The sequence below is a fragment of the Antedon bifida genome, chromosome 11 (genome assembly GCF_963402885.1).
Source record: "Antedon bifida chromosome 11, ecAntBifi1.1, whole genome shotgun sequence".
Classification (NCBI taxonomy): Eukaryota; Metazoa; Echinodermata; class Crinoidea; order Comatulida; family Antedonidae; genus Antedon; species Antedon bifida.
The window spans coordinates 9,850,080-9,875,668 of record NC_136236.1 but is presented as its reverse complement, the minus strand read 5'-3'; the positions used below and the strand labels follow the sequence as shown (position 1 = coordinate 9,875,668).

General features: G+C 31.9%; 1 protein-coding gene across 1 annotated transcript in view; it reads left to right on the top strand.

Annotated features, from left to right (window-relative positions):
• The window catches only part of LOC144855620 (uncharacterized), a 41,390-nt gene that overhangs the window by 11,758 nt on the left and 4,043 nt on the right, over positions 1-25,589 (top strand). Inside the window, exons 3-18 of the mRNA XM_078713524.1 lie at positions 12,484-12,550; positions 14,927-15,076; positions 17,490-17,626; positions 17,809-17,926; positions 18,319-18,360; positions 19,660-19,796; positions 20,223-20,288; positions 20,653-20,710; positions 21,277-21,408; positions 21,735-21,860; positions 22,435-22,563; positions 23,028-23,153; positions 23,458-23,586; positions 23,895-24,020; positions 24,337-24,444; positions 25,358-25,486. Coding sequence (XP_078569650.1) covers positions 12,484-12,550; positions 14,927-15,076; positions 17,490-17,626; positions 17,809-17,926; positions 18,319-18,360; positions 19,660-19,796; positions 20,223-20,288; positions 20,653-20,710; positions 21,277-21,408; positions 21,735-21,860; positions 22,435-22,563; positions 23,028-23,153; positions 23,458-23,586; positions 23,895-24,020; positions 24,337-24,444; positions 25,358-25,486 — 1,780 coding nt within the window. The remainder of the gene's footprint in view (positions 1-12,483; positions 12,551-14,926; positions 15,077-17,489; positions 17,627-17,808; positions 17,927-18,318; positions 18,361-19,659; positions 19,797-20,222; positions 20,289-20,652; positions 20,711-21,276; positions 21,409-21,734; positions 21,861-22,434; positions 22,564-23,027; positions 23,154-23,457; positions 23,587-23,894; positions 24,021-24,336; positions 24,445-25,357; positions 25,487-25,589) is intronic.

Genomic DNA, 25,589 nt, shown 5'->3' with positions numbered 1-25,589 from the left:
AATTTAAATTGTTATATGGTTTTCGATCTATGTTAAATACGCGAAATTCATAAAAACGCGCGTAAGTCATGTTGCGCAACTCTGACGTCATTCAATTATAGGAAAGCACAACTTCACGTGATTGCCCATATGTTGACAAAGTTATAAAATGTTAACTTTACACGTTTTAGAGATACGCTCTGCACAAAAATGACAGAAAGAAAGAAGAACTAGACATGAAACTCGTCACTTTGACGAGTTAGTTATCCGCACGACAAACGCCACATGCACGCCATACGTTGGAATATTGCACACGGAAAAAGATTATGGCATTATGACCTGAACTGAAGACTATGATATGTTGTTATTGCTGAATTCTATTATTTTGATTCATATATAGTATACACAGTGTAATCTGTATACATATCACATACAGTGTAGAATAGGGGAAATTACGGGACCCGCTATTTATTGCAATTTTTAACATGTTGATGGTTTTAAAATGAAACGCGAAGGTAGCAATTTTGGAAGGAAATTATCTCAGCAACAACATATTAACGTGTAGAAGAAATTTGAATAGGTGAAATATTAATGCGCGCTCTTTTAAATGTAATGAACTATGACGTAAAATATGAAAATACGACTTTTTTTATTTAACTGGCCATATGATGACGTCACCACATCCGATTGGCAAAATTTTCACATGATTTTGTATCTACAATCCAATAGCTTCAAGAAAACGTTTTAATCGTGATTATCACATTTTATTCTTACGAGCTATTACAGATTGAAATTTACTGTAAAGATGAAATTAATGCCACACGTAATTTAAATTTTTAGGCATGATGATGTCATAAAAATTAAAATATTTTTAACTCATGCTAAAGATAGTTCATTGACCTAGACAATATCAAAATCGGGGTGAAAATGGAAAACGGATAAGTGGAGATGCGCTCTTTTAAATGTGAGGAGTTATGACGAAAGATACAAAAATCCTAAATTTCATATTCGCGTGGCCATACGATGACGTCACAATGTCCAGTTAGCCAAATTAATGCATGATCTGATATCTACAACTCATCAACTTCCAGAATGTTTAATAAAAATAATTTTTACCGTTTAGTTTAAAAACTACGATTGTTTAAAAAAAGGCTGAATTTTGACGAATTTTTGAAGTTTTTTATCAAAAAAGCGCGCAAATTATCATATTTTACATGCTCGTATGACGTAATTTGAAGTCGAAATTGTTTAAAAGTTGGTAAAATTACTAGAAAAGGCTGGAAAAACATAAATCACTCGAAAAAATGACGTTTTTAACGCTACGTGTGCACCACGCGCGTAAAAATTTGCGCACGTGTGGGAATTTTTGACATGCTCAAAATGACATGAAACGCGTAGAAAGTTGATTAGAAATTGATTTTTCGCATTGTAAAATTTTTAACGCGTGTGCGCGCGTAACTTCGTGTAAAACATGCCATTTTTAGTGCACAAAAAGTTAGCGCACGATATAAATTAGACTTTTGCTAAGTTTCAATTTAAATTGTTATATGGTTTTCGATCTATGTTAAATACGCGAAATTCATAAAAACGCGCGTAAGTCATGTTGCGCAACTCTGACGTCATTCAATTATAGGAAAGCACAACTTCACGTGATTGCCCATATGTTGACAAAGTTATAAAATGTTAACTTTACACGTTTTAGAGATACGCTCTGCACAAAAATGACAGAAAGAAAGAAGAACTAGACATGAAACTCGTCACTTTGACGAGTTAGTTATCCGCACCACGACAAACGCCACGTTCACATCATACGTTGGAATATTGCACACAGATAAAGATTATGGCATTATGACAAGAACTGAAGAATATGATATGGTGTTAGTGCTGAATTCTGTCAATTTTGTGTCATATAGCATATACATGCAAACAGTATAATCTGTATACATATTACATACAGTGTAGAATAGGTGAAATTACGGGACCCTCCCGTTTATTCCTATTTTTAACATGGCGACGGTATCAAAATGAAACACTAAGATAGCAATTTCGGAAGGATATTATCTCAGTAACAACATATTAACATGTAGAAGAAATTTGAATACGTAAAATATAGATGCGCGCTCTTTTAAATGTGATGAACTATGACGCAAAAGATGAAAATACAATTTTTTTTGTTCAACTGGCCATATGATGACGTCACAACGTCGGATTGGAAAAATTTTGATATGAATTCGTATTTACAATACAATAGCTTCCAGAAAACGTTTTAATTATGATTACTGCTTTTTATTCTGACGAGCTATAACAGATTGAAAGTTACTGTAAAGATGAAAATAAGTGACCCACGTTATTTACATTTTTAGACATGATGACGTCAAAAAAATTAAAATATTTTTAACCCATGCGAAAGGTAGTTGATTGACCTAAAAAATATCAAAATCTGGGTTAAAATGAAAAACGGATAAGCGAAGATGCGCTCTATTAAATGTGATGCTCTATGACAAAAGATACAAAAATTCTATATTTTATATTCGCATGGCCATACGATGACGTCACAATGTCCTGTTAGCAATATTGATGCATGATACGATATCTACAACTCATCATCTTCCAGAATACGTAATAAAAATAACTTTTACCGTTTAGTTTAGAAACTACGACTGTTTTAAAAAAGGTATAATTTTGACAAATTTTAAGGAATTTTTGAACTTTTTCATCAAAAACGTACGTAAATTATCCAATTCGACGTGCTGGTATGACGTTAATTTTAAGTCGAAATTGTTTAAAAGTTGGTAAAATTACTTGAAAAGGCTGGAAAAACATAAATCACGCGGAAAAAATTGTTTTTAACGCTACGTGCGCACCGCGCGCATAAAAATATGCGCGCGCGTGGGAATTTTTGACATGCTCAAAATGACATAAAACGCGTAGAAAATTGATTAGAAATTAATTTTTCGCATTTTGAAATTTTAAACTCGCGTGCGCGCGTAACTTCGTGTAAAACATGCCATTTTTTTCTCACAGTCAGTTAGCGCAAGATATAACTTAAACTTTTTCTAAGTTTCAAATTAAAATGTTATATGGTTTTCGATCTATGTTAAATACGCGAAATTCATAAAAACGCGCGTAAGTCACGTTGCGCAACTATGACGTCATTCACAATAGCGGGTGCACAACTTCACGTGAACGCCCACATGTTGACAAAGTTATAAAATGTTATGTTTACACGTTTTTGAGTTACGCGTGACACAAAAATGACAGAAAGAAAGAAGAATACAGAAAAAAAAAAAAAAAGATGATGAAACAGGACAGTTACAAGGAGTTATCCGCTAAATGCGGATAACTAATAACTAATAATACAGAAAAACTAGATTTGAACTCGTCACTTTGACGAGTTCGGGTTATCCGCGCAAACGCAACATGCACATACTTTAAACTATATGAACGCCGACAATTATTATGCCATCCTATGACATGAAATAAATATGTTTACAGTGCTGAATTGTACCTATTTTGTAGCATACAGCAATTTACAGTATTTACAGAATACACTGTATATGTTATATACAGTGTAGCATAGACGAAATTACGAGACCCATCTTTTAAATCCAATTATTAACACGATGACATCATCAAATTAACATATAAAATAACAATTTTAGAAGATAATTATCTAATTAATTACATTAATACAAATTTGAAGAATTTTGGGCACGTAAAAGTGAGATGCGCTCTCGTTTAAACGCAATGAACTTTTACGCAAGAGATGAAAATATGACTTTTTGAATTCAACTGGCCTTATGACGTCGTCATGACATCTGATTGGTAAAATATTCACATGAATTCGTATCTACAATCCAATAGCTTTCAGAAAACGTTTTAATCATGATTATCACTTTTTATTCTGACGAGCTATAACAGATTGAAATTTACTGTAAAGATGAAAATTGGGGACCCACGTTATTTACGTTTTTATACATGATGACGTCATAAAAATTAAAATATTTTTAACTCATGCGAAAGATAGTTAATTGACCTAGAGAGTATTAAAATATCTGTGGAAATGGAATACGTATAAGCGAGATGCGCTCTATTTAATGTGATGAGCAATAACGAAAGAGTAAAAAATCCTATATTTCACATTTGTGTGGCCATACGATGACGTCATAACATTCGAGGGGTAAAGATTCTGCATGAATTCATATCTACAACATATCTGCTTACATATTAAATTAAAAAAATTGGGGGTCGTGGATGATCCTGAGAAGCTATAATAGATTAAAAATAGGCATAATTTTGACAATATGTTGTCACTTTTGCAACTAAAACGCGCGCAAATGGTCTAAATCAACGTGTTCGTATGGCGTCATTTTAATTTGAAATGATGTCAATCTTTTTTAAAATAACTAGGAAAGACTGTAAAATCATAATTCAAGAGAAAAACACATGATTTTCATGCTCCGCGCGCACCTTACGCGTAATTTTTTTCGCGCGCGTGGGAATTTTTGACATGCTCAAAATGTTATGATCAGCGTAGAAAGTTGATTAGAAATTAATTTTGCGCATTTTGAAATTTTAAATGCGCGTGCGCGCGTAACTTCTTGTGAAACATGTCATTTTTAATCCATAGAAAGTTTGCCCTTGATATGACTTAAATTTTCACCAAGTGTCAATACAAAATGACTTTTGGTTTATAATCTATGACCAATCATTGAAATTCATAAAATAGCGCGTAACTTGCGCTACGCGACTCTAACGTCATATAACAAAGTTTCCTGCACATCTACAGCTACAGGTCAATCTTATGACAAAGTTATACAATCTTATGTTGACAAGGATGACAGATATGCGTGCAACAAAATTCCGGGAAAGAAAGAAGAACAAAGAAGATGAACTAGATTTGAACTCGTCACTTTGACGAGTTCGGGTTATCCGCGCAAACGCAACATGCACATACTTAACTATATGAACCTCGACAATTATTATGCATCCTATGACATGAAATAAATATGTTTACAGTGCTGAATTGTACCTATTATGTAGCATACACCATATTACAGTATTTTACAGAATAAACTGTATATGTTATATACAGTGTAGCATAGACAAAATTACGAGACCCATCTTTTAAATCCAATTTTTAACACGATGACGTCATCAAATTGACATATAAAGATAACAATTTTAGAAGATAATTATCTAAAAATTTACATTAAAATAAATTTGAAGAATGTTGGGCACGTAAAAGTGAGATGCGCTCTCGTTTAAACGCAATGAACTTTTACGCAGGAGATGAAAATATGACTTTTTTAATTCAACTGGCCATATGATGACGTCACAACATCTGATTGGCAAAATATTCACATCAATTCGTATCTACAATCCAATAGCTTTCAGAAAACGTTTTAATCATGATTATCACTTTTTATTCTGACGAGCTATAACAGATTGAAATTTACTGTAAAGATGAAAATAAGTGACCCACGTTATTTACGTTTTTAGACATGATGACGTCATAAAAATTAAAATATTTTTAATTCATGCGAAAGATAGTTGATTAACGTAGACAATATTAAAATTTCGGGGGAAATGGAATACCTATAACCGAGAAGCGCTTTGTTGAATTTGATGAGCAATAACGAAAGAGTAAAAAATCCTATATTTTACATTCGTGTGGCCATACGATGACGTCATAACATCCGAGTGGTAAAGGTTCTGCATGAATTCATATCTACAACATATCTGGTTTCATATTAAATTTAAAAAATTGGGGGTCGTGGATGATCCTGAGGAGCTATAATAGATTAAAAATAGGCTTAATTTTGACAATATGTTGTCACTTTTGCAACTAAAACGCGCGCAAATGGTCTAAATCAACGTGTTTGTATGACGTCATTTTAATTTGAAATGATGTAAATCTTTTTTAAAATGACTAAGAAAGGCTGTAAAATCATAATTCAAGAAAAAAACACATGATTTTCATGCTCCGTGCGCACCTTACGCGTAGTTTTTTTCGCGCGCGTGGGAATTTTTGACATGTTCAAAATGTCATGATCAGCGTAGAAAGTTGATTAGAAATTAATTTTGCGCATTTTGAAATTTTAAATGCGCGTGCGCGCGTAACTTCTCGTGTAACATGCTATTTTTAATCCATAGAAAGTTTTCCCATGATATGACTTAAATTTTCACCAAGTGTCAATACAAAATGACTTTTGGTTTATAATCTATGATCAATCATTGAAATTCATAAAATTGCGCGTAACTTACGCTGTGCGACTCTAACGTCATATAACGAAGTTTCTTGCACATCTACAGCTACAGGTCAATCTTTTGACAAAGTTATACAATGTTATGTTGACAAGGATGAGAGATATGCATGCAACAAAATTCCGGGAAAGAAAGAAGAACAAAGAAGATGAAAAAAAAAAAAGATATTTACAATCACAAGGGTTATCCGCAACTTCTAAGTTGCGGATAACCAAAAAAAACTAGATTTGAACTCGTCACTACGGACGAGTTAGGTTATCCGCAGCGCAAAAGCCACGCGCACGACATAAGTTAGAATATTGCGCGCAGAAAAACGATTATGCCATTGAAAAAGTGTTAGTGCGCCCTCTATTTTGCTTCACGTCGAAGTATATACGGTATACACTATATACTGTATACGTACTACATACAGTGCAGAATAGGTGAAAATAAGTGACCAAAGTTATTGACGATTTTGAACATGATGACGTCATCCCATTTTTTAAAATGGTAAATCATGTAAAAGATAATTGATTGACCTAGACAATATTACAAAATTGAGGAAAATGGAATATGGATAAGTAGAGATGCGCTCTATTAAATGTGATGAGCTATTACGAAAGAGACAAAAATCCTATATTTGATATTGGAGTGGCCATACGATGACGTCACAATGTCCGGTTAGCCAAATAGATGCATGATTCTATATCTACAACTCATCTACTTTCAGAATATGTAAAAAAAAATAAAATTGACCACGTAGTTTAGAATCTATGACTGTTTAAAAAAAGGTATAATTTTGACAAATTTTTGAAATTGTTTATCAAGAACGCGCGCAAATTGTTCAATTCTACGTGCTCGTATGACGTGATTTTAAGTCGAAATTGTTTGAGAAGTTGATAAATTTACTAGAAAAGGCTGGAAAAACAAAAATCAAGTAAAAAAAAAGATGTTTTTGCGCTACGTGCGCACGCGCGCGTAAAAAAATGCGCTCGCGTGAGAATTTTTGAAATGCTCAAAATGACATGAAACGCGTAGAAAATTGATTAGAAGTTGATTTTTTGCATTTTGAAATTTTAAACGCGCGTGCGCGCGTAACTTTCTGCGCAACCTGCCATTTTTAATCCATAGAAAGTTTGCGCTTGGTATGACTTAAATTTTCACCAAGTTCCAATAAAAAATGACTTTTGGTTTTTAATCTATGATCAATCATTCAAATTCATAAAATCGCGCCTAACTTACGCTGCGCGACTCAAAATTCATAAAAAAAAGTTTCTTGCACATCTACAGCTACAGGTCAATCTTATGACAAAGTTATACAATCTTATGTTGGCTAGAATTAGAGATACGCTGCGAACAAAATTCGTGGAAAGAAAGAAGAACATAGAAAAAAAAAAAAAAGAAAAAAAAAAAAGATCCTGACAATAACAAGGGGTTATCCGCCAAGTGCGGATAACCAAAAAGATATTTACAATAACAAGGGTTATCCGCAAAACCTTACGGTTGCGGATAACCAAAAAAAAAAAAAAAAAAAAAAAAAGATCCTGACAATAACAAGGGGTTATCCGCCAAGTGCGGATAACCAATTTACTGTAAAGATGAAAACAAGTAACCCAAGTTATTTACGTTTTTAGACATGATGACGTCATAAAAATTAAAATTGTTTAATTCATGCTAAAGATAGTTGATTGACGTTGACAATATTATAATTTCGGGGGAAATGGAATACGTATAAGCGAGATGCGCTTTGTTGAATGTGATAAGCAATAACGAAAGAGTAAAAAATCCTATATTTTACATTCGTGTGGCCATACGATGACGTCATAACATCCGAGTGGTAAAGATTCTGCATGAATTCATATCTACAACATATCTGCTTACATATTAAAATTAAAAAATTGGGGGTCGTGGATGATCCTGAGGAGCTATAATAGATTAAAAATAGGCATAATTTTGACAATATGTTGTAACTTTCGCATCTAAAACGCGCGCAAATGGTCTAAATCAACGTGTTCGTATGACGTTATTTTAATTTGAAATGATTTTAATCTTTTTAAAAATGACTAGGAAAGGCTAGAAAATCACAATTCAAGAGAAAAAAACATGATTTTCGTACTCCGTGCGCACCTTACGCGTATTTTTTTTCGCGCGCGCGGGAATTTTTGACATGCTTAAAATGTTATGATCAGCGTAGAAAGTTGATTAGAAATTAATTTTGCGCATTTTAAAACTTTAAATGCGCGTGCGCGCGTAACTTCTTGTAAAACATGCCATTTTTAATCCATAGAAAGTTGACCCATGATATGAATTATAATTTTATTAAGTTTCATGAAACAATATTTGTTGGTTCTAAAGTTATGATCAGTTATAGAATTTCATAAAATCGCGCGCAACTTACACAACGCGGATCTGACATCGTCCAAAAGCTTGGCTGCACATCTACACTTCAATGTCAATCTTTTTACCAAGTTATACAAAGTTATGTTCACAAGCAATAGAGATATGCTGGTCACAAAAATCCGGGAAAGAAAGAAGAATAACAAAGAAGATGAAAAAGATATTTACAATCACATGGGTTATCCTGCAACTAAGTTGCGGATAACCAAAAAAAAAAAAAAAAAGATGATGAAACAGGACAGTTACAAGGAGTTATCCGCCATAGTGCGGATAACTAATAATACAGAAAAAAAATAAGATGATGAAACAGGACAGTTACAAGGAGTTATCCGCCATAGTGCGGATAACTAATAAAAAGTTGATGATGATGATGATTTCGTACAATCACAAGAGGTTTTCCTGCAACTTCGTTGCGGAAAACCAATAAAGATTTCATACAATAACAATAGGTGATCATTTTATTCTAAATGATCACCTAATAACAGGATAGATTGAAGTTCATCATCACAAAGAGCAATGTTTGTTTTACTTGGTAGCTTTGTATTCTCACAGGTTTCAAAAGCACTAATTTGAAACTCATTGATTTCTGTGATAGTTTTAGCATAAATGGTTGAACAAGCTTAATCAATGTGTTGAGGTTTTTCTGGTGGTTATTCTATTCTAGGGACAAGTTAAAACATTACACCAGATTATAATTGATTGAAATATATATTTATTCTGGGTAACCTCTTCAGTCAAAGACTGGTCTCCCAGAGGGCCCAGTTATGATCAGTGGCTGTGATGTACTAATACACTGGGGTAACCGCCTATTCGTCTCGAAAGATGTACTAGGTTCTTTAAAGTGCACACGAGCTAGATGTGTACACTGGACCTACGGTTTATAGTCCTTATCCGAGAAGACTCGTTCTACCACCAGAACCATGGAGTGAGTGAGCCTCGAACCCCTGCCGATGTTTTGGCTACGTAATTACGGTTCCACTGTCTTAACCGCTCGGCCACTAACACACTTCAAACTGGGCATTTGAATCAACCTTGTCTATAAAGTCATTTTTTTTAGCTGTAGTTCTACAGTCCCAACAACTGACAGCATCTCTGGTGATGTTCGGTTGTAAACTTAATGTGTTTTTAACATGAATCCAGAGTTCAAAAGTTGAATTGAGATTGGGGATTTTTTATGTGAAAGCAGTAAAGTTGAGAGAAAATTAAAAAAACACATTGAAGAGAAATTATATACAAAATTTAAAAATCAGGTTCCATAAACATGACTTCCACTGGTGTAATATTGAAATTAAATTACAGATTATGTGGCTGATTTGTGGATTTGACACCTATACAAATAAGAATAATGTATTCTTTGTACTCTCAGCTGTCTATAACACAATTATTATTAAAAATTCTCTATAAGTGTGATCAATACAAAACGTTTGTTCACACAGCAGGAAGTGTAACACAATTGGAGTGGTTAAATGCCCGTTTACACTAGGAAAATTTAATAGATTGAGTACAATTTTCTCTATTGAAGACAAAAGAAATTTAGTTCATAACATCTGATTAAATTTTGAAAATAATTTTATCGAAGACTTTTCTAATTTCTTTGTTTTCTGTATGAAAAACGTATCCTGGTTGTTTATCATCGTTGTTTATCATATGTTGTATAAAATGGTTCTTAAGCTTGGTTTCCATACCGATATAATGTGCTTAAATGTTGCTGATGCAACTCCTAAAAATTGGTAAGTTGAACAAGATTCAACTGCTACAGTTGTATCTCAGGTCAATTACACATTAATTTGACATTACAAAAATATTTGGAATATTGTGTACACATGGTATACGTGCAATCATCGTCAGATGAAGCATGCTCAGATTAACAGATACGCGTTTTAGTATTTTTTTATATGTTTAGTGGGAATATAATACACATAGTACAATGTAGAACTGATGTCCTTGGGAGTTAAAAACTGAAGTAGGGACATTTCAATCATTGCATTACTATAAAAGGTACTTAGTTTAGATCAAAACCAGAATGTATATTTGGTTTGTGTGAAGGATCTACTAGTACAATAACGTAATTTCATAATTGCCTTTGTGATCAATAAATGGAAAGCTAAAGTATCAAGGATTTTATGAATTTTTTCAATAGGTTGGTATGCAGTGTGTTTACTTGTAAACAATGAAGGTGTGTAGTTCCTCGTTCCTCTTCTGCATACTGTGCTGACATATTACAGTATTCACCAGGAACTGATACTTTCTATTGGCATCAAGAATTTGATTTTATTTGTTGAACAGAAATTTACTCAATTGCATAAAAAAAAGAAAATTTCCACCAACACCACAAACAACACTACATGACAAATAACAGCAACGCAACACCACTACCGGCACCAGCAGCACCAACAACAACAAAAACAATACCAACAATGACACCAACAACAACACCCACGACATCATCACCACAGCAACCCCCAGTACAGCTACCAACACCCAACACTACTAATGCTAACACCACCACCAAAATATTATACAAAGTGAATTATCAAATTTTAATAGGTAATAGTAAAATATACCAGTATCTTAAAGTCAACAAAAAAACGGAAACCTGTTTACTGTATCATTGTCTTTGTGTTATTCAATCAACTGCAGGTGGTTGACGCTATATCTGCTCTTGAATGTGATGATACAAAGACACTGATGTAAAAATTAACTAAAAGTAGAAAGTAAAGCTAATATAGATTATTACTTAATAATACACCGGACATTATTCAAATTAAAACAAGATAGTAAATTGATACATTCACTGGTGATGCCTTCAGTTGCTGACAAATTGTGAAAGCATGCTAAATGGGAACGTATAAGGTTATGTTAATGATTACCATAGAGTAATATTAAGTGTTAAATTATTTGAAATAGTTAACTTTACTTCTTACATCGACACCTAGAATTGCCACCAAACTGTTGTAGGTACATTAAAAAGGAGAAAACGTATAAGGTGTAATGATTATCTTACACTAACAATAAGCTGGAATTTACTTGAATTGTCTAAATAGTTAACAGCAAAACTGAAGGGGTAGAAAAACCTTGTTACCGCAGACATAACATTTTGTCGGCACACAAAAAGTGGAATAAACGTATGTTTACTCAAAGATTTTAAAATGATCATTATAAAAACCAAGAATTTATAAATATAACCCACAAATAGTTTGTCCACTATGGAAAACGCCATTAAACACCCATCTTGATTATAGGTTATAAAACGTCTTTGTGGATATTGACAGACAAATTTGAATGATGTCAATTTGCTAAAATGCATTATCAGTAGTTTTAGTTAATCGGGTGTTTTTTGATGGTGTTAACAGAAACATAACAATGGAAAATCATAAACACATCTTTAAAAAATGTTGTAATATTTGCTTTAAATTCTTTTTTTTTAAAAGAAAATAATTCATATGCAAATGTTGTACCAGAATATTGGTTATCATTTCATTGCACAATTCTTTTTTGTATGTGAAGTATGTAAGTTATTAAGGTGTGTATTTTATCTATCATACAATACATTTTGTCATTTTTAGTCTATCTTTTACCAAATCAGGATTTGACCAAAATTCCAGAAATAGGTGTTTACATGTGTTATAATATCTGGTATGGTAGGCATACTTTTGCAATGCCATGCCAGAAAATGTATAGAATTTATATTACTTTTATATACTTTTTTTGCAGTACAGGTAATATAATTAATGTATTGTTACTACTACCACAAAATAAATGATTAATAAATTCTGAAATTAGGCATTTTTTTGTGATTTAAATTTAGCCTCTTACAAAAAATTTTGTATGACTTTAGAAGTTATATTTTGTTACTTTTAGAATCGCAATGGTGAACTTAGAGAATGCCATGTTAAACAGATGTCACTTAATACTTTAACATCTCAGCGTAAGTACCTGCATTTTTACTTTTAAAGCTATTTAAAATACTAGAGGGTGAGCTCGCTTCGCTCGCTCCCCCTCTAGGAAGTGTAGACGATGGTTCTCGGAATGATAATGTTCTTCTTTTACGTTTTCTGTCGGTTACCATTATTGAAAATGCTTGACATTCGTAAAACTAAACTATTCTGTTTCACAGTGTCTTAGATGATTAATAACATTTTAAAGTATAGTCTTTATTATTTGGTAGGGCCCTTATAGGGCGGAGGTGGGGAGGCGGAGTTCATTTGAGGGAGGGGCTTATTCGAGGGATATATGTTAGATTTTTTAGTTTTAATAATATGGTAACATTTATAATCAAATGAAATGATTATTATTTAAAGTGATGTTTTATTGGAGAGGCGTTTATTCAAATAAATATCATCCTAATAAGTATTAATACATTATTTAATTTAAACATCTTTTGAAACTAACTGCCGTGACAGAGTGGGCCGTTTCGGCCCAAGAAAGAAGACATTACGGCTTGCAACATGGGCAGACATCTCGGTCCTAACAGGACACAGATAGCCTACAGTTATTCCTGCCAGCTTACTTAATAAAACTCAGCTATCGGGATTTCACTCGATTAATGTCTTATCATCAAATCTCGTAATCAAATTACGTAATTTTATAATACTATTCCCCACAATATATTCCGATTCTTTATGGCGTATATTTAATTTGATCTTTATTAATTTGCAGTATAATTTTTATTTTTTAACTACTGTACCTTTCACACGCGCGGTCCGTTCCTAAAATAAACAAATAACTAAAATGGCTATGACTAATGGCCAACTTAAGCTCCAGTCCTACTATAGTATCTGTTTTTTTCTTCCGTCTTCCAAAGGGACACTGTATTGATTGATGGAAAGTGCCTGTTTCCAGTCACCTTTAGGGTCAAATCTATTATTTTAACTGCTCCCTTGTGTATAAAAGAGAGAAAATAGTTGAAACCATGTTGCTGCAAGGTGAACTTATCATAAACCCGGAAATTACTTGACCGCCAAGAATTGAAATTGAGTAGAAAATCTAATGTTGAAATCATAAATGTTGTTAAAAAACTCTTTATAATATCTTGCTAAGATAGAAATATAGAAAAATAGCGTCGAACTGCACATTAATGTTATCAAATCTATGTTTCGCGGTACATCTGAGATAGATAAGGTAGGTATCCAAGGCGGAGATTTGTACCGAAGTTTTTGCATTGTGCTCGCCTATGTCAGAATTAACCATAATTTATATATAGATGCATATTATAGGTCTTTTCAATTGAAAATAACCAATGCATTTTTACATACATTTGCTTAATTCTGAGATAGCCATGCTCAGCATAAAACACTATACTCACACTAGCTGTCTCAGATGCACTGTGATGGGTAGAAAGTAATTATATATACTTTTAATAGAGGAAACAATGCATTTTGGCGATATATTGCCCCTAAATATCTAGTTATATATATGTTTGGTTATGGTAAAAAAAAATTAGATGCTGTCCATGGCTAACCGGTTAAATTCCAAAGTGCATACAATTGTGAGTTTTGAGAATTTTATTTTACACTAATCTTTTTCTATTGCCTAAAGGTAGATAGAAAGGTATTTAGAAAGTTTCTTATAGAACACTAGGTAAAAGATTGGCCCCAAGCAAATGAAGCTTAACAAAAATAAAATAAAAAACTAGCTATAGCAAAGATTTAAACCAAAAAAGCCAAGTACATATTATCTATAACAAAGAAGAATTAAAGAAAAATAAAGCTAAACATTTTAAAAGCAATTTAAAGCTATTACAAATAAGTAAAGCATTTAACGGTAACAAAATAAAGTAGTCCTAAAGAATAAAGCTAAAAAAAGGTAAACTAGAAGGGCACTTAGAAAGTGCAAACCTCTGCCTTGTAGGCATATGAAAATTTAATGACATGTTCCCATACAGCTATGAAACCATTCTTTAAAATCTTTGAGTAATCCTGCTAACTAACAAATATAGAAAAGAAAGAAAGAAGCAAAAACACACACAAACATGTGTGATCGACCACATAACCTCACGTGGAGGTAATAAAGTAGCTCAAATACAATGTTTTATTCTGCTTTATTTTTTATTACTCTACGCTTGTATGCACACTGTTTTGAATGCTTTATCTGCTTTACAGCAATGTCAATGTTGTATTACCACAAATTTGTATGCTTATAGTTAGTGGAACATTTATGAATATAATAATCATTTTTAAAACGACCTACCTCCTGAAACAACCACATTTTAAGACCTCTAACGCTGACTAATCTCTGTAAAGGCTAATAACTATAACAAGTTTAATTTTACTTTAATTATAATTCTTCAAATCGTTTATTATAGGATGTTCAGATGAACTACCAGACAAATTCTTTGCACAAGAAGAAGACATTCCAATGAGACTTGGCAAAAATGATGTTAAGGGATACTTTTCACAATCTTCTCTGAAAGATCCTTTGAAAATTAAGATTGATGTCACCATTTCAGAACAAAGTATGTCCAGTTTTCAATTTATCAAGTTATCACAGGCTTATCCATCCAAATGAATAAGCACTAGCATATATTATATTATAGTCTGTCAACCCTCTTGGATCCGCCCCTGTGCTTTTGTGTTGTTCATAGGGCTGAAGAAAGGTCACTGTGTTTGAAAACAAGTGTATGCTACTAAACTCATACATAAAAAATAAAATGATGATTTTTTTTTATTCACTTTGACCAAAAAATGGATTAAAACAAAAATTACTTGAAAAAACAATGAGTTTGTGGTTATATTATATTATCCGTAAATTTTTCTTTCTATAAAGTGAAATCATTATTTTGTTTGTATTATTTTCTACGAAAGTGAATTTATTAAAACTGAAAATAGCCTATTCAAAGTCTGATTTTATTATTCTTTATGTTTTTGGAGGACAATACATCTTTAACCTACTTTAATGTAGGTGTATACAGATGTTATATTCCTGAAATATGCTAATGAACAACTGATGGAAATCATTATTCTCCTCTAATATTAAATTCAATAAACAATTACCGCTTACTTCAAACAGCATTTTTAATAATGCAAAACTGCAGGTCAGATTATTATTATGAGAATTAACATACTCATGACTATAGACATTTTATTCAAAGATAATAGATATACTACTCAATTGAAAATAAGATTAGAAAAATTAAATGCATTAAATTTGTCAGATGTAATCAATGCCTATTATTATTCTATTTGATGCTTTTATATGCCTTAAAACGTTCCTGAAAATGAATTAGTAACTACTTGAAAAATAAAAAAATTAATATTAAACACTCTAATATCTGAATTTAACTTTACCGTCAGTTAAGCATATATAAGCATTTATATGACCGAGTGTAGTCCCAGCTGTGTCTGAATTTTGTCTTAATTAGGGAGTGAATTATTTCGGAGCATGGAAATACGTCCTGTACTCGGGCATAAGCAGAGGCCTAGTTGAATTTGTTATTTATTACGATTACTCTACAGTTTAAATCACTCGCACCTTGTTTTAACATACGGTTCCACAATATTATAGTATTAGTAATATTGATGTGATATGCTTACATTCTGATGCCATTCTATCTCAGCAACAAACAATATCCTCATGTGATCTTCTAAGTAAAATAATAATATATGGTTAACCGACTTCAATCTAAAGAATCAGTTGCTTATATTATTATGAGAGAGAAAATGTGGTTTAAATACTTTCCACCAGAAAGCTAATTACTGTATCTTTTTTTTTATAATCTTTGGAGCTCATAAAAGAATCCTTTATCTAATAATAATACATGTAATACTCATGTATATTTTTTTAATGAAATTTGAGAGTTAAATTATTGATTTCACTTATTTTAACATTTCCTATGCAGCATAGATGAGGCAATGGTACAATATTAATTGATTTTTGGTGGTGATACAGTATGTTTCCTGTAATGCACTAAAAGGCTGTAGCTTGGTGGTTAACATTGGTCCTTTTTCTGCTGCATAAAAATAACCGGTTAAAAACGGTGTGAATTAACTCCAATTTCTTGGGAGCAAAAACAGGACAATTTTGTGGTAACCGTTTAAAAGGCACCCACTACACTGATTTAAACGGTTATTTTGGAGCAAAAATTGAGCAGAAATGCATTCAATTTTGAAATATTAGGCTCTATGCAGCAGAAGCATATCCATGCTTGCATTCAATCCATGGGTCCAAGCTTCAATCTTGACCTAGTGTCAGGGTTTTGTAACTTACTCAACTCCACTTCCTAAGCCTCAAATGAGACTAGTATAAGAATAGTTTAAACTTTACAAGCTGTTGGATGCGTATAAAATAAAAAATAAAAAAACAAACATTGATACAAACCTCTAAAAAGTACATCATTCAAATTCCACAATTGGTTTATCTGAATATTTATGAGTTGCTCTTTTACCAAAAGGTATTATAGCACTTAGATAAAAGAAAAGAATAAAAATGGTGAGTTTTGAAAAGAGATTTTGACTTTCTCAACCTTGATGAATGACATCACATACTAAAGGTAGTGAGCAAAAAATGCCCTGCGAGTGGAATTTTTTTTAGACACTTAGATGAACAGGAAAAGCAGCTAGACTGACAAATAGATAAGATCTTAAAGATAGGAAGGATCCAGCCAAGTTGTGGAGAAATTCATTGTACTGTCCTCAAATTGCAATGATTAAAATATTCAACTACTGTATTACTTTTGTATGTATGGTACAACTGTGTAATGAATATTTTAAAAATCAAAATGTATATTTTATATTTAATGTGTTGTTTAAACATTTATTTGAGCAATACTATGTTTTTTCATTCTTTATTTCGTAAATATTAATACTATAAAATATCTAAATGTGTGCTAAATCAATTTATTGATCACAGATTTTTGTTTGATTTTACAGGTCATAATCGTATTAATGGCCTATATCTTGAAGTAATAGACAGCAAGGCCGACACTCTGCATTGCTTTCTATTGGATTTCAATGGAACATTGAAATTGAATGACATCATTCCAACATACTCAACAGGCGGTGATAGGGTATTTTATATTTATCTACATTTTGATAAAAAAATTAATTATTTTGAAGTATTTAAATCTACAATGTACTATATTTTATTTGGTTTGATGTTTAATCCTGACATACACATCGAGGGCTCTTCAGCCACACAAATTGATTTCCAAAGATTGGAGAATCTAACGTTCTGTCTCATTTTTTGAAGGTTTTTTCATTTTTTCCTTGCATTCCTGCATCCAAAGCGGCAAAATACAGTGTTGTTGCTTTTCCGTTACCACTTTTGAATCAACCAACTGATACACCAAAAAAAAATTACCAGTATAGTAAGTAAAATATTACTCTCTCCAATTACAGAAATTAATTACATATCTTTAAAGGGCTGTTTCAATACTTCAATTATCAATGTGTAAATTAAAATTGTGAATACAGTTTTACCAATGCCTGTCCCTTTTCCCTACAGTTTTATCATTTAAAGTTATAACATGTGGCATGTTCTTATGGAGGAAGATAAAAAAAAATTGAAACGAAAACATCAATGTATCTATGTATAGTCAGATTGAATATACTGCTTGACAATATTGAATATACAGCCTGAATTTTTTTTTATTTTTAAAAATGTTATTCAGTTCACAACCAATAGCGATGAAACTGCCACTAACAGGTTGAATCTAAACTATAATAATATATTCATATTTGTGATGTGATTTGTTTAAAGGATTTGATTGGCTTACATGGCAGATAGAGACGTGCATAACCAGTAAGTTTTTAAAACAATTATCTAATTTCTCTTCTATATCAGCTGAACCGAGGCAGACCCGACTTTCTGGGATCATGCCTTCTTCTTTTTCTCCCCAGATTTATTGTTAATTTTCTATGTTATTTACCTCCGCAAAGGAGGTATATGTATCGATCGTGTGTGTTTGTTTGTCTGTTTGTTAGCAGGATTACTCAAAAAGAGATTTCAAGGTCTTTACCAAAATGAAAATACAGATAGATATGTGGTCAAGGACCACTACATTAAATTTTGGAGGCAATCCGGATGATGATCCCAATTCTGGACCACTTTTTAGTATTATTTTCAGACCTGCTAGTGTTAAAAGATATGACAGAATTTTCAAAAGCCGGCGAGCAGTCTTAAAGTAACAAGTAAACTGAAATTACATTTTCTCGAGAACCATTGTCCAAAAACTTATAATATAAATATAATTTGTAATTTTAAAACATAATTTGTTTTAATGTATTTCTTTTTCAAATTCACCCATTTGTTTTTTGCGTTCCTGTTCTATTGTTAGTCAACTGAAACTATTTCTAGTTTCTTATTATTTATTTAAATAAAGTAAATATAAGTAAATAAATGTTATTTTGAATTGAATTATTTTGAATTGAAACTATAAATTATAAAAATATAATGACTAAAAATGTTTGCTGAATTTTTAAAATTCAACTTCAGTATAGTGTAACTGAATGTGATACTGAGAGCATCAAATGTTACGAGGAAGGCCGGCAGGATCCTTTGCAGATTCCTCATAACAATATGAAAATATCTATATGATTTATAGCAGGCCGATTATTAGAATCAACTTATTTTTCACATTTTTAACCGTTTAAAGATTGAAAAAGTTATCGCAATAGGTTCATATAGTATTTCGTTTTACATAAAATGTAGTGTGTGACCTTGAATAAGGTCAAAAAATGTATATGTATACAATCAAGAATGCTTTTCTGCCATCTAAAAATGAGGCTGAATGAAGTTTTTTTTCGGCTATTGATTTGTGACCCGTGACAGTAATAGGTCCTGGATAGTCTGTGAAACATCAGTAAGCCCTGTGGATTAGATTAATTGTACACCTTACCTGGATGAGTGATAATACCTATTCATAAGTGAGAACCATGAAATCCTGCATGAATGGTATGCTGCAATCTGTATATCAACTGAAAATCTCAAGCTTTACTTGAGCACTTTAATCTTTTCTTTTTAACATTTTTTTTATTACATTATTCATTTTCACTTTAAATGCCATTTAACAATTATTTTATATTTTATCTATTTCAACAGACAGCATAATGTACCTTGATGATTCACAATTAACGATTGGTTTTGGTCGTTTGGAGTTAAAAATCAATTCATCATCTCTTTTTAATTACAACTGCCCTCTGAGTTTTACTATTGACAACGATCTTGGAGAAAAGGAGGTATATTAAAGTTATGGTTCTTGTTGCTCTGATAGTGCCCTCTTCTAAATTTGAAAAAGAAACTGCTCCAATTTATATTCAGAAAAAAATTGCAATAAAATATTTTAAAATATAGATATTACCGGTAGTAATTTACATATTTATTCAACTACAAGAGTGGTTTTCGTTTCAAATCCTATTTCTGCTGAGCATTGTTTGATTTGCATTCAGTTAGTCCATATGAATGTGTGATTTTTCTGATCTCTATTTGACACTGAATTATAAACTCTGTTCGTAATTTCATTGGAGCAAAAAACAGGAAGCAATTAGTCGTTGCAGATATATGCCAATGCTTTTGATTCAAAACTAGACTTGGTATGTTTGTTTAAATGAACATTCATATTTTACAAGATATGTGTAAAACATACTTTTATATTAACATTGTAGGATGTCTTCTTTGATAATGGCATAGCATTGAGGAGTGACGTTCAATCAGGGCTGTATGAATTGAAGGTATGATTATGAATATATTCATAAGATAGTTTTCAAATAATAATAGTAATAATATTTGGTCAGATGTTTGCCCTACTCTGACATTTGTTGTACTTTATACTAAGTACATATTTTGAGAATTTACTTAATTACTGGGTAGGACCCAAACTTGACCTCCAAATCACTAGTCTGGTGTTTATATCACTAACACTAACAGGATGACAATTTATTAAAACAACTTCATAGTGACTTTGTGTCGGGAGCTTTTGGTGAGGTATTTGCATTACTACTACTACTCTGATGTAATTTATCTAATAGTATAATAATAATAGTATTTAATTTATAATCTATGGATCTTTGAGTAATAGCTTGATAATTCTTTCAGTTCTTTTTAGATGGTACTTTAGGAGCAAATACATATATTAAAAAGAAAATTAAGAAAGGTAAGAAACTTTGAGATTTAAAAAAATATAATTTAGTATCTTATTTTTCAATAGTAAAGTTTTTAACAAAAAATTGTAAGGAAAGAGATGTTTCACACTACCATATATGAATTGACCACATTAAGAGTGAAAATGTGAACATTGTATACCATAATGCATAAAGGCCTAGGCCATTGAATCCTGAGTTGTTTCAAATTTTTTTACAGATTTTTTGATTCATTATCATGAAAAATAGCATTTTAATAGTACACTTTCAACTTGATTAAATATATTTAATAAATAACTAGCAGTATTAATATGTGGTTATTTATTTCGCATAGGAAAAGTAATTTTGATAAAAGCGCACTTTGATAAAAGTAAATCTGGCAAATTTTTAAAATCAATTGTATCAAGAAAAAAATTCCGAACTATTTACAGCCATTGATTGCAACATCAAGAAATGATCTTTACAATATATTCTGGACATACTGTGTAAGTTTCATTAAGGTTATGAGCTACTGTATGCCCCGGTGAGGGTGATTTTTAACTGGACCTGTATCACATTTTAATTTAATTCTTGTTTTAAGATTATTCAATGAAAGGCAGATGTCTTTCATTTCCATGTGAAGCGACAGCAGTTTGTAACCAACATAAAAATGAGCACTACTGTTCTTGTCAGCCAGGGCAAGTGCTCAAAGAAGAAACTAACTGCTTCATTGGTATGTAAAAGAGATAGATCACTTTACTATCCTACCTCAGCAATCAAGCCTCATATTTCTACAATTTATTGTTTACAAATGGTACTTGGTGTCTGCTTGGCAGGAAACAATGTCTCCAAAATTATATTATTGTAAATAGCATTCTAAAAATGTACAACATTCAATTTGAAAAGAATTAGCCCTCCTCTTCAGTTGGTATCTCGAAAATAAGTCCATATTAAGGAGTCCTAAAAAAGCCCTTGAGCTTCTTTTTGAGGTTTTACGGTATACATTTTTTGTTAATTTGCAATACCTTTATTAACTATAAACTAAATTTTACACTGCAGATGATCCATGTCATGTCGCTCCTTGTGGTGATGGTGGTACTTGTAAGAGGATTGAGACAAAGTCCAGCATCAATCATACATGTACATGCTATCGAGGTTTCTATGCTGCATATAATACATGCATGGGTATGTACCAGATAAAGTACATTTTCTACTTAATGTTTATTCTAAATCCCACAGTTAATATATTTACTTCTTATTATATCAATTTAAAGTGTTGTACAGTATGCTTAGCAATGAATCGTTGAAACCAGTGCTTAAAACATCCGAGAATAGAGCATACATAGATGTGCAGGGGTGTTATTTCTATTATTTTGTATTTACTTTAAGTGTTCCCTGGCAAGGAACAATGTTATACAATTTTATGTTCAACAGTACTGACCACAAAAAAAAAAATAAATAAAGCTAACCTGATGAGGGAGTGGCAATTGAATAGTAAATCATATTCCAGATTAGATTTGTATAGGTCTACAAAATATAAATTTGGAAGATTTTATGGGAAGATGACATCAAGACCAAGATAAACTGAATTTGATTGGAAAAACCACAGCCAGCCACCACAGCCATATACTGTATTTACTATGTTTGACTAATAGTAGAACTCTGTCTTGGCTTAAGATCATCCACAAATCACTGCTTTTTATTTAGTGGTTTATTGATCATTTAGATATTCATATTTCTCTTTGTTGTTTAATTTCAGTTGATCCCTGTTACAGTAATCCATGTGCTAATGGACAATGCCTGACAATTGAATCTGATTCTAATACTGGTCTTGAATATACATGTCAATGTTCTACTGGTTTTTATCATGTGCACAACACATGTAAAAGTGAGTTTTAAAAAATACACAATTTTCCAGAAAAAGGCTATAAAGCCTGCTAACATTCTTTATCAACTGTTACTTTTTTGTTTATACTCTGTTTATTTGAAAGTCTTTTTTCTTGAATAGCATACTAAACATACAGAGTGTGCGTTTAGCCTCCTCCATCTCGCCGTGATTACGGTTTTAAAAAAGTGTTACTAATTTTGTTTGGCTATGTTCAAATCTTTAAAATCTTATTTCCATTCCTCCATAAAAAGCTTAACATTTTGAATACCTAAATCTGGAGATAACTGATGCACTTAATTTTGTGTGTTATTTGGGGTGACCCAAAACTGTATTGAGATAAAACAACGATGTAAAAGCATGATTATTTATCACAAAAAGTCACAGAAAGCAACTTATATCTTATATATCTTTATCTTACCTCTCTTCATGATTATTATAGCTATGATATAACTTTTGCACTGCAGATGATCCATGTAATGGAGCTCCTTGTGGTGATGGTGGTACTTGTAAGAGGATTAAGACAAAGTCCAGCATCTATCATACATGTACATGTGATCGAGGTTACTATGCTGCATATAATACATGCATGGGTATGTACTGGATAAAGTACATATTTTAACTGTGAAGTTCTAATAATTTGTTCTCTAATTCACAGAGTTATTGCCATATTTGTTATTTATTAGTGACATTGTGTACCCTCTTTTCCCCTTAGTGCCTGGAATATTAAAGAAGATGTTCGTTTGCTGTGTATCATGAATTGAATGTTCAAACTAGCGAAAATGATTAAGATATTTTCAGCATGTTTTTGTAAATTTGTTATGTAAAAAGGAAAATGTCATTTCTTTTTATATTGAGGTCTTCTTCATAATAAAAATTATTTCTGGTTTATTTCAGTTGATCCCTGTTACAGTAATCCATGTGTTAATGGACAATGCCTGACAATTGAATCTGATTCTAATACTGATCTTGACTATACATGTCAATGTTCTACTGGTTTTTATCATGTACACAACACATGTAAAAGTGAGTTTAAAAAACTTTTACTTACCGGAAATTTAAGGCTGTGTGGTAGCAGTTAAGAAATTTGAAAATTCTGTTCAAGATGGAAGCAGCAAATTGATTGGATAAAGGTTGATAGAACAGTAGTGTGTTTGTTCATTGAATATTAGGGAAATATTTCCATTCATTGAAAGACTTCATGTTCAACTCGGCTCTGAGCCATCAATCTTTTAATGGAAAAAGTATTCTCACATTCAGCTCAAAAACAATCATCATGTAAATATTTAATAGCCATAATATATACTTTCAATTGAGTACATTTCATATTTTAGCTGATCCTTGCTACCAGAATCCCTGTGACAATGGAACATGCATTGTGCTAGTTAAAAGCTCTTCAGTTATAGATTACTCCTGTACATGTTATCTGGGATTCTACCTTGTTAATGAGACTTGCCAGTGTAAGTATTTTGTTCAATTTAATTTTAATTTACTTGGAACAATTTTAGATCAGAACTGTTACTCTAACTTCCCAGGGGCGGATCCAGGATTTGAAGTGGGGAGCGCTTAAAGGGTTTACCAGACTGAGAGCCACATCTCCCTAAAACAGTAGATGTGATAGATAAGTAAATCGTTAGTAATGCCACAAAGTGACACTAACTATGTAGTGGCTTAATATAAAATGTAAAAACACATAATAATGGATATTTGTATTCAATATTCTCTATAATTTCTATACTTTGATTTAATAATGTACAAATATTGCATACTTTATAGATGACTATTGCTATGATAATGTATGCTATCCCGGATCAGACTGTGTGAATAATAACAATGGCTATACTTGCCAGTGCCTTTCTAGCTACATTCCACAAAATGGCAAATGTAAGTATCAAACTTTATGTGTAAAACAGATTTGTTTGATTTTCATACCTATCTGTGAGATATGTGTCCTCTAAATAAAAAAAAAAACTACATTTGAGTGAAATGTCAACATACATTAAAACATGTTCAATTTGGAAATGTTTAAGCTACATATTCATTTTAGATTTCTGTCAAAAGTATTTGTGACAGTCACTGGGCCTGTTTCTACTGAGCAGGAATAATCGGTTATTAATAAAAAGGATTCTGCATTAACTGTTGAAGTACAATGTTACATCCCACCAGTCCAGGCAAACGATGTTTTGCATGTCCTTTTTTAGGCCTGTCGTTTTTGGTAGAGATATGTAGCCTAGTACCAAAAGCGCAACAAACTTCCTCGCCTACATGCTCTTATTAATATAACATCATTATTCTGTTGTATGTGGTAGTAGGCCTAGATGTTTATTGGGTTATAGACAATTGACTATGATTGGGTTTACATTAATAAATATAGCTTTTATGAAAGAGTTAAATTTTTTATTTTTAATCCTACATGTGAGAGTTTTAGGCAGCAATAAGATGTAAACAAATAAACTCATCCTGGCCTTCCATAATTTGAACTGCATTGTGGTTCACCATGACATGATTTTTAAAAAGCGCTTTACCAGATAAATAATTACCGTCGGAGAAAATTGCAACGGACAATTTTGTAGTTTGTGGTACTTAGGAATAATTGATTATTTTGATTTTTTCAGCAGAAACAGACCCAAAGAATCTAAAATTATCAAATAAGATGATCAGCTTAACATGGAGCATGCTGGAAAAACATTATTATCAACTAATCAGCATTTTATATAGTATTGGCCCAGCGTTAATTCAACAAAATACCTCATAGTTTAATGAATACATATATTAATATATTACTATGTAATTCTAGGTGTGCGAAATGAAGATAACAACGTACTGGAAGTGATTATTGGAATTACAGGGGCACTGATTGGTGTTGTGTTAATACTTATTGTATTAGTTGCAAAGCACTGTTATGGTACATCAACCCCAAAACCAGGTAATTTTGCTTGCGATAATTTTCCTACATGAGTGTGCTTAGATTTGACTATATTCTGGCATTTCTGGTGTTTACTACGCTTATATCATAGATGTGTTTTTTG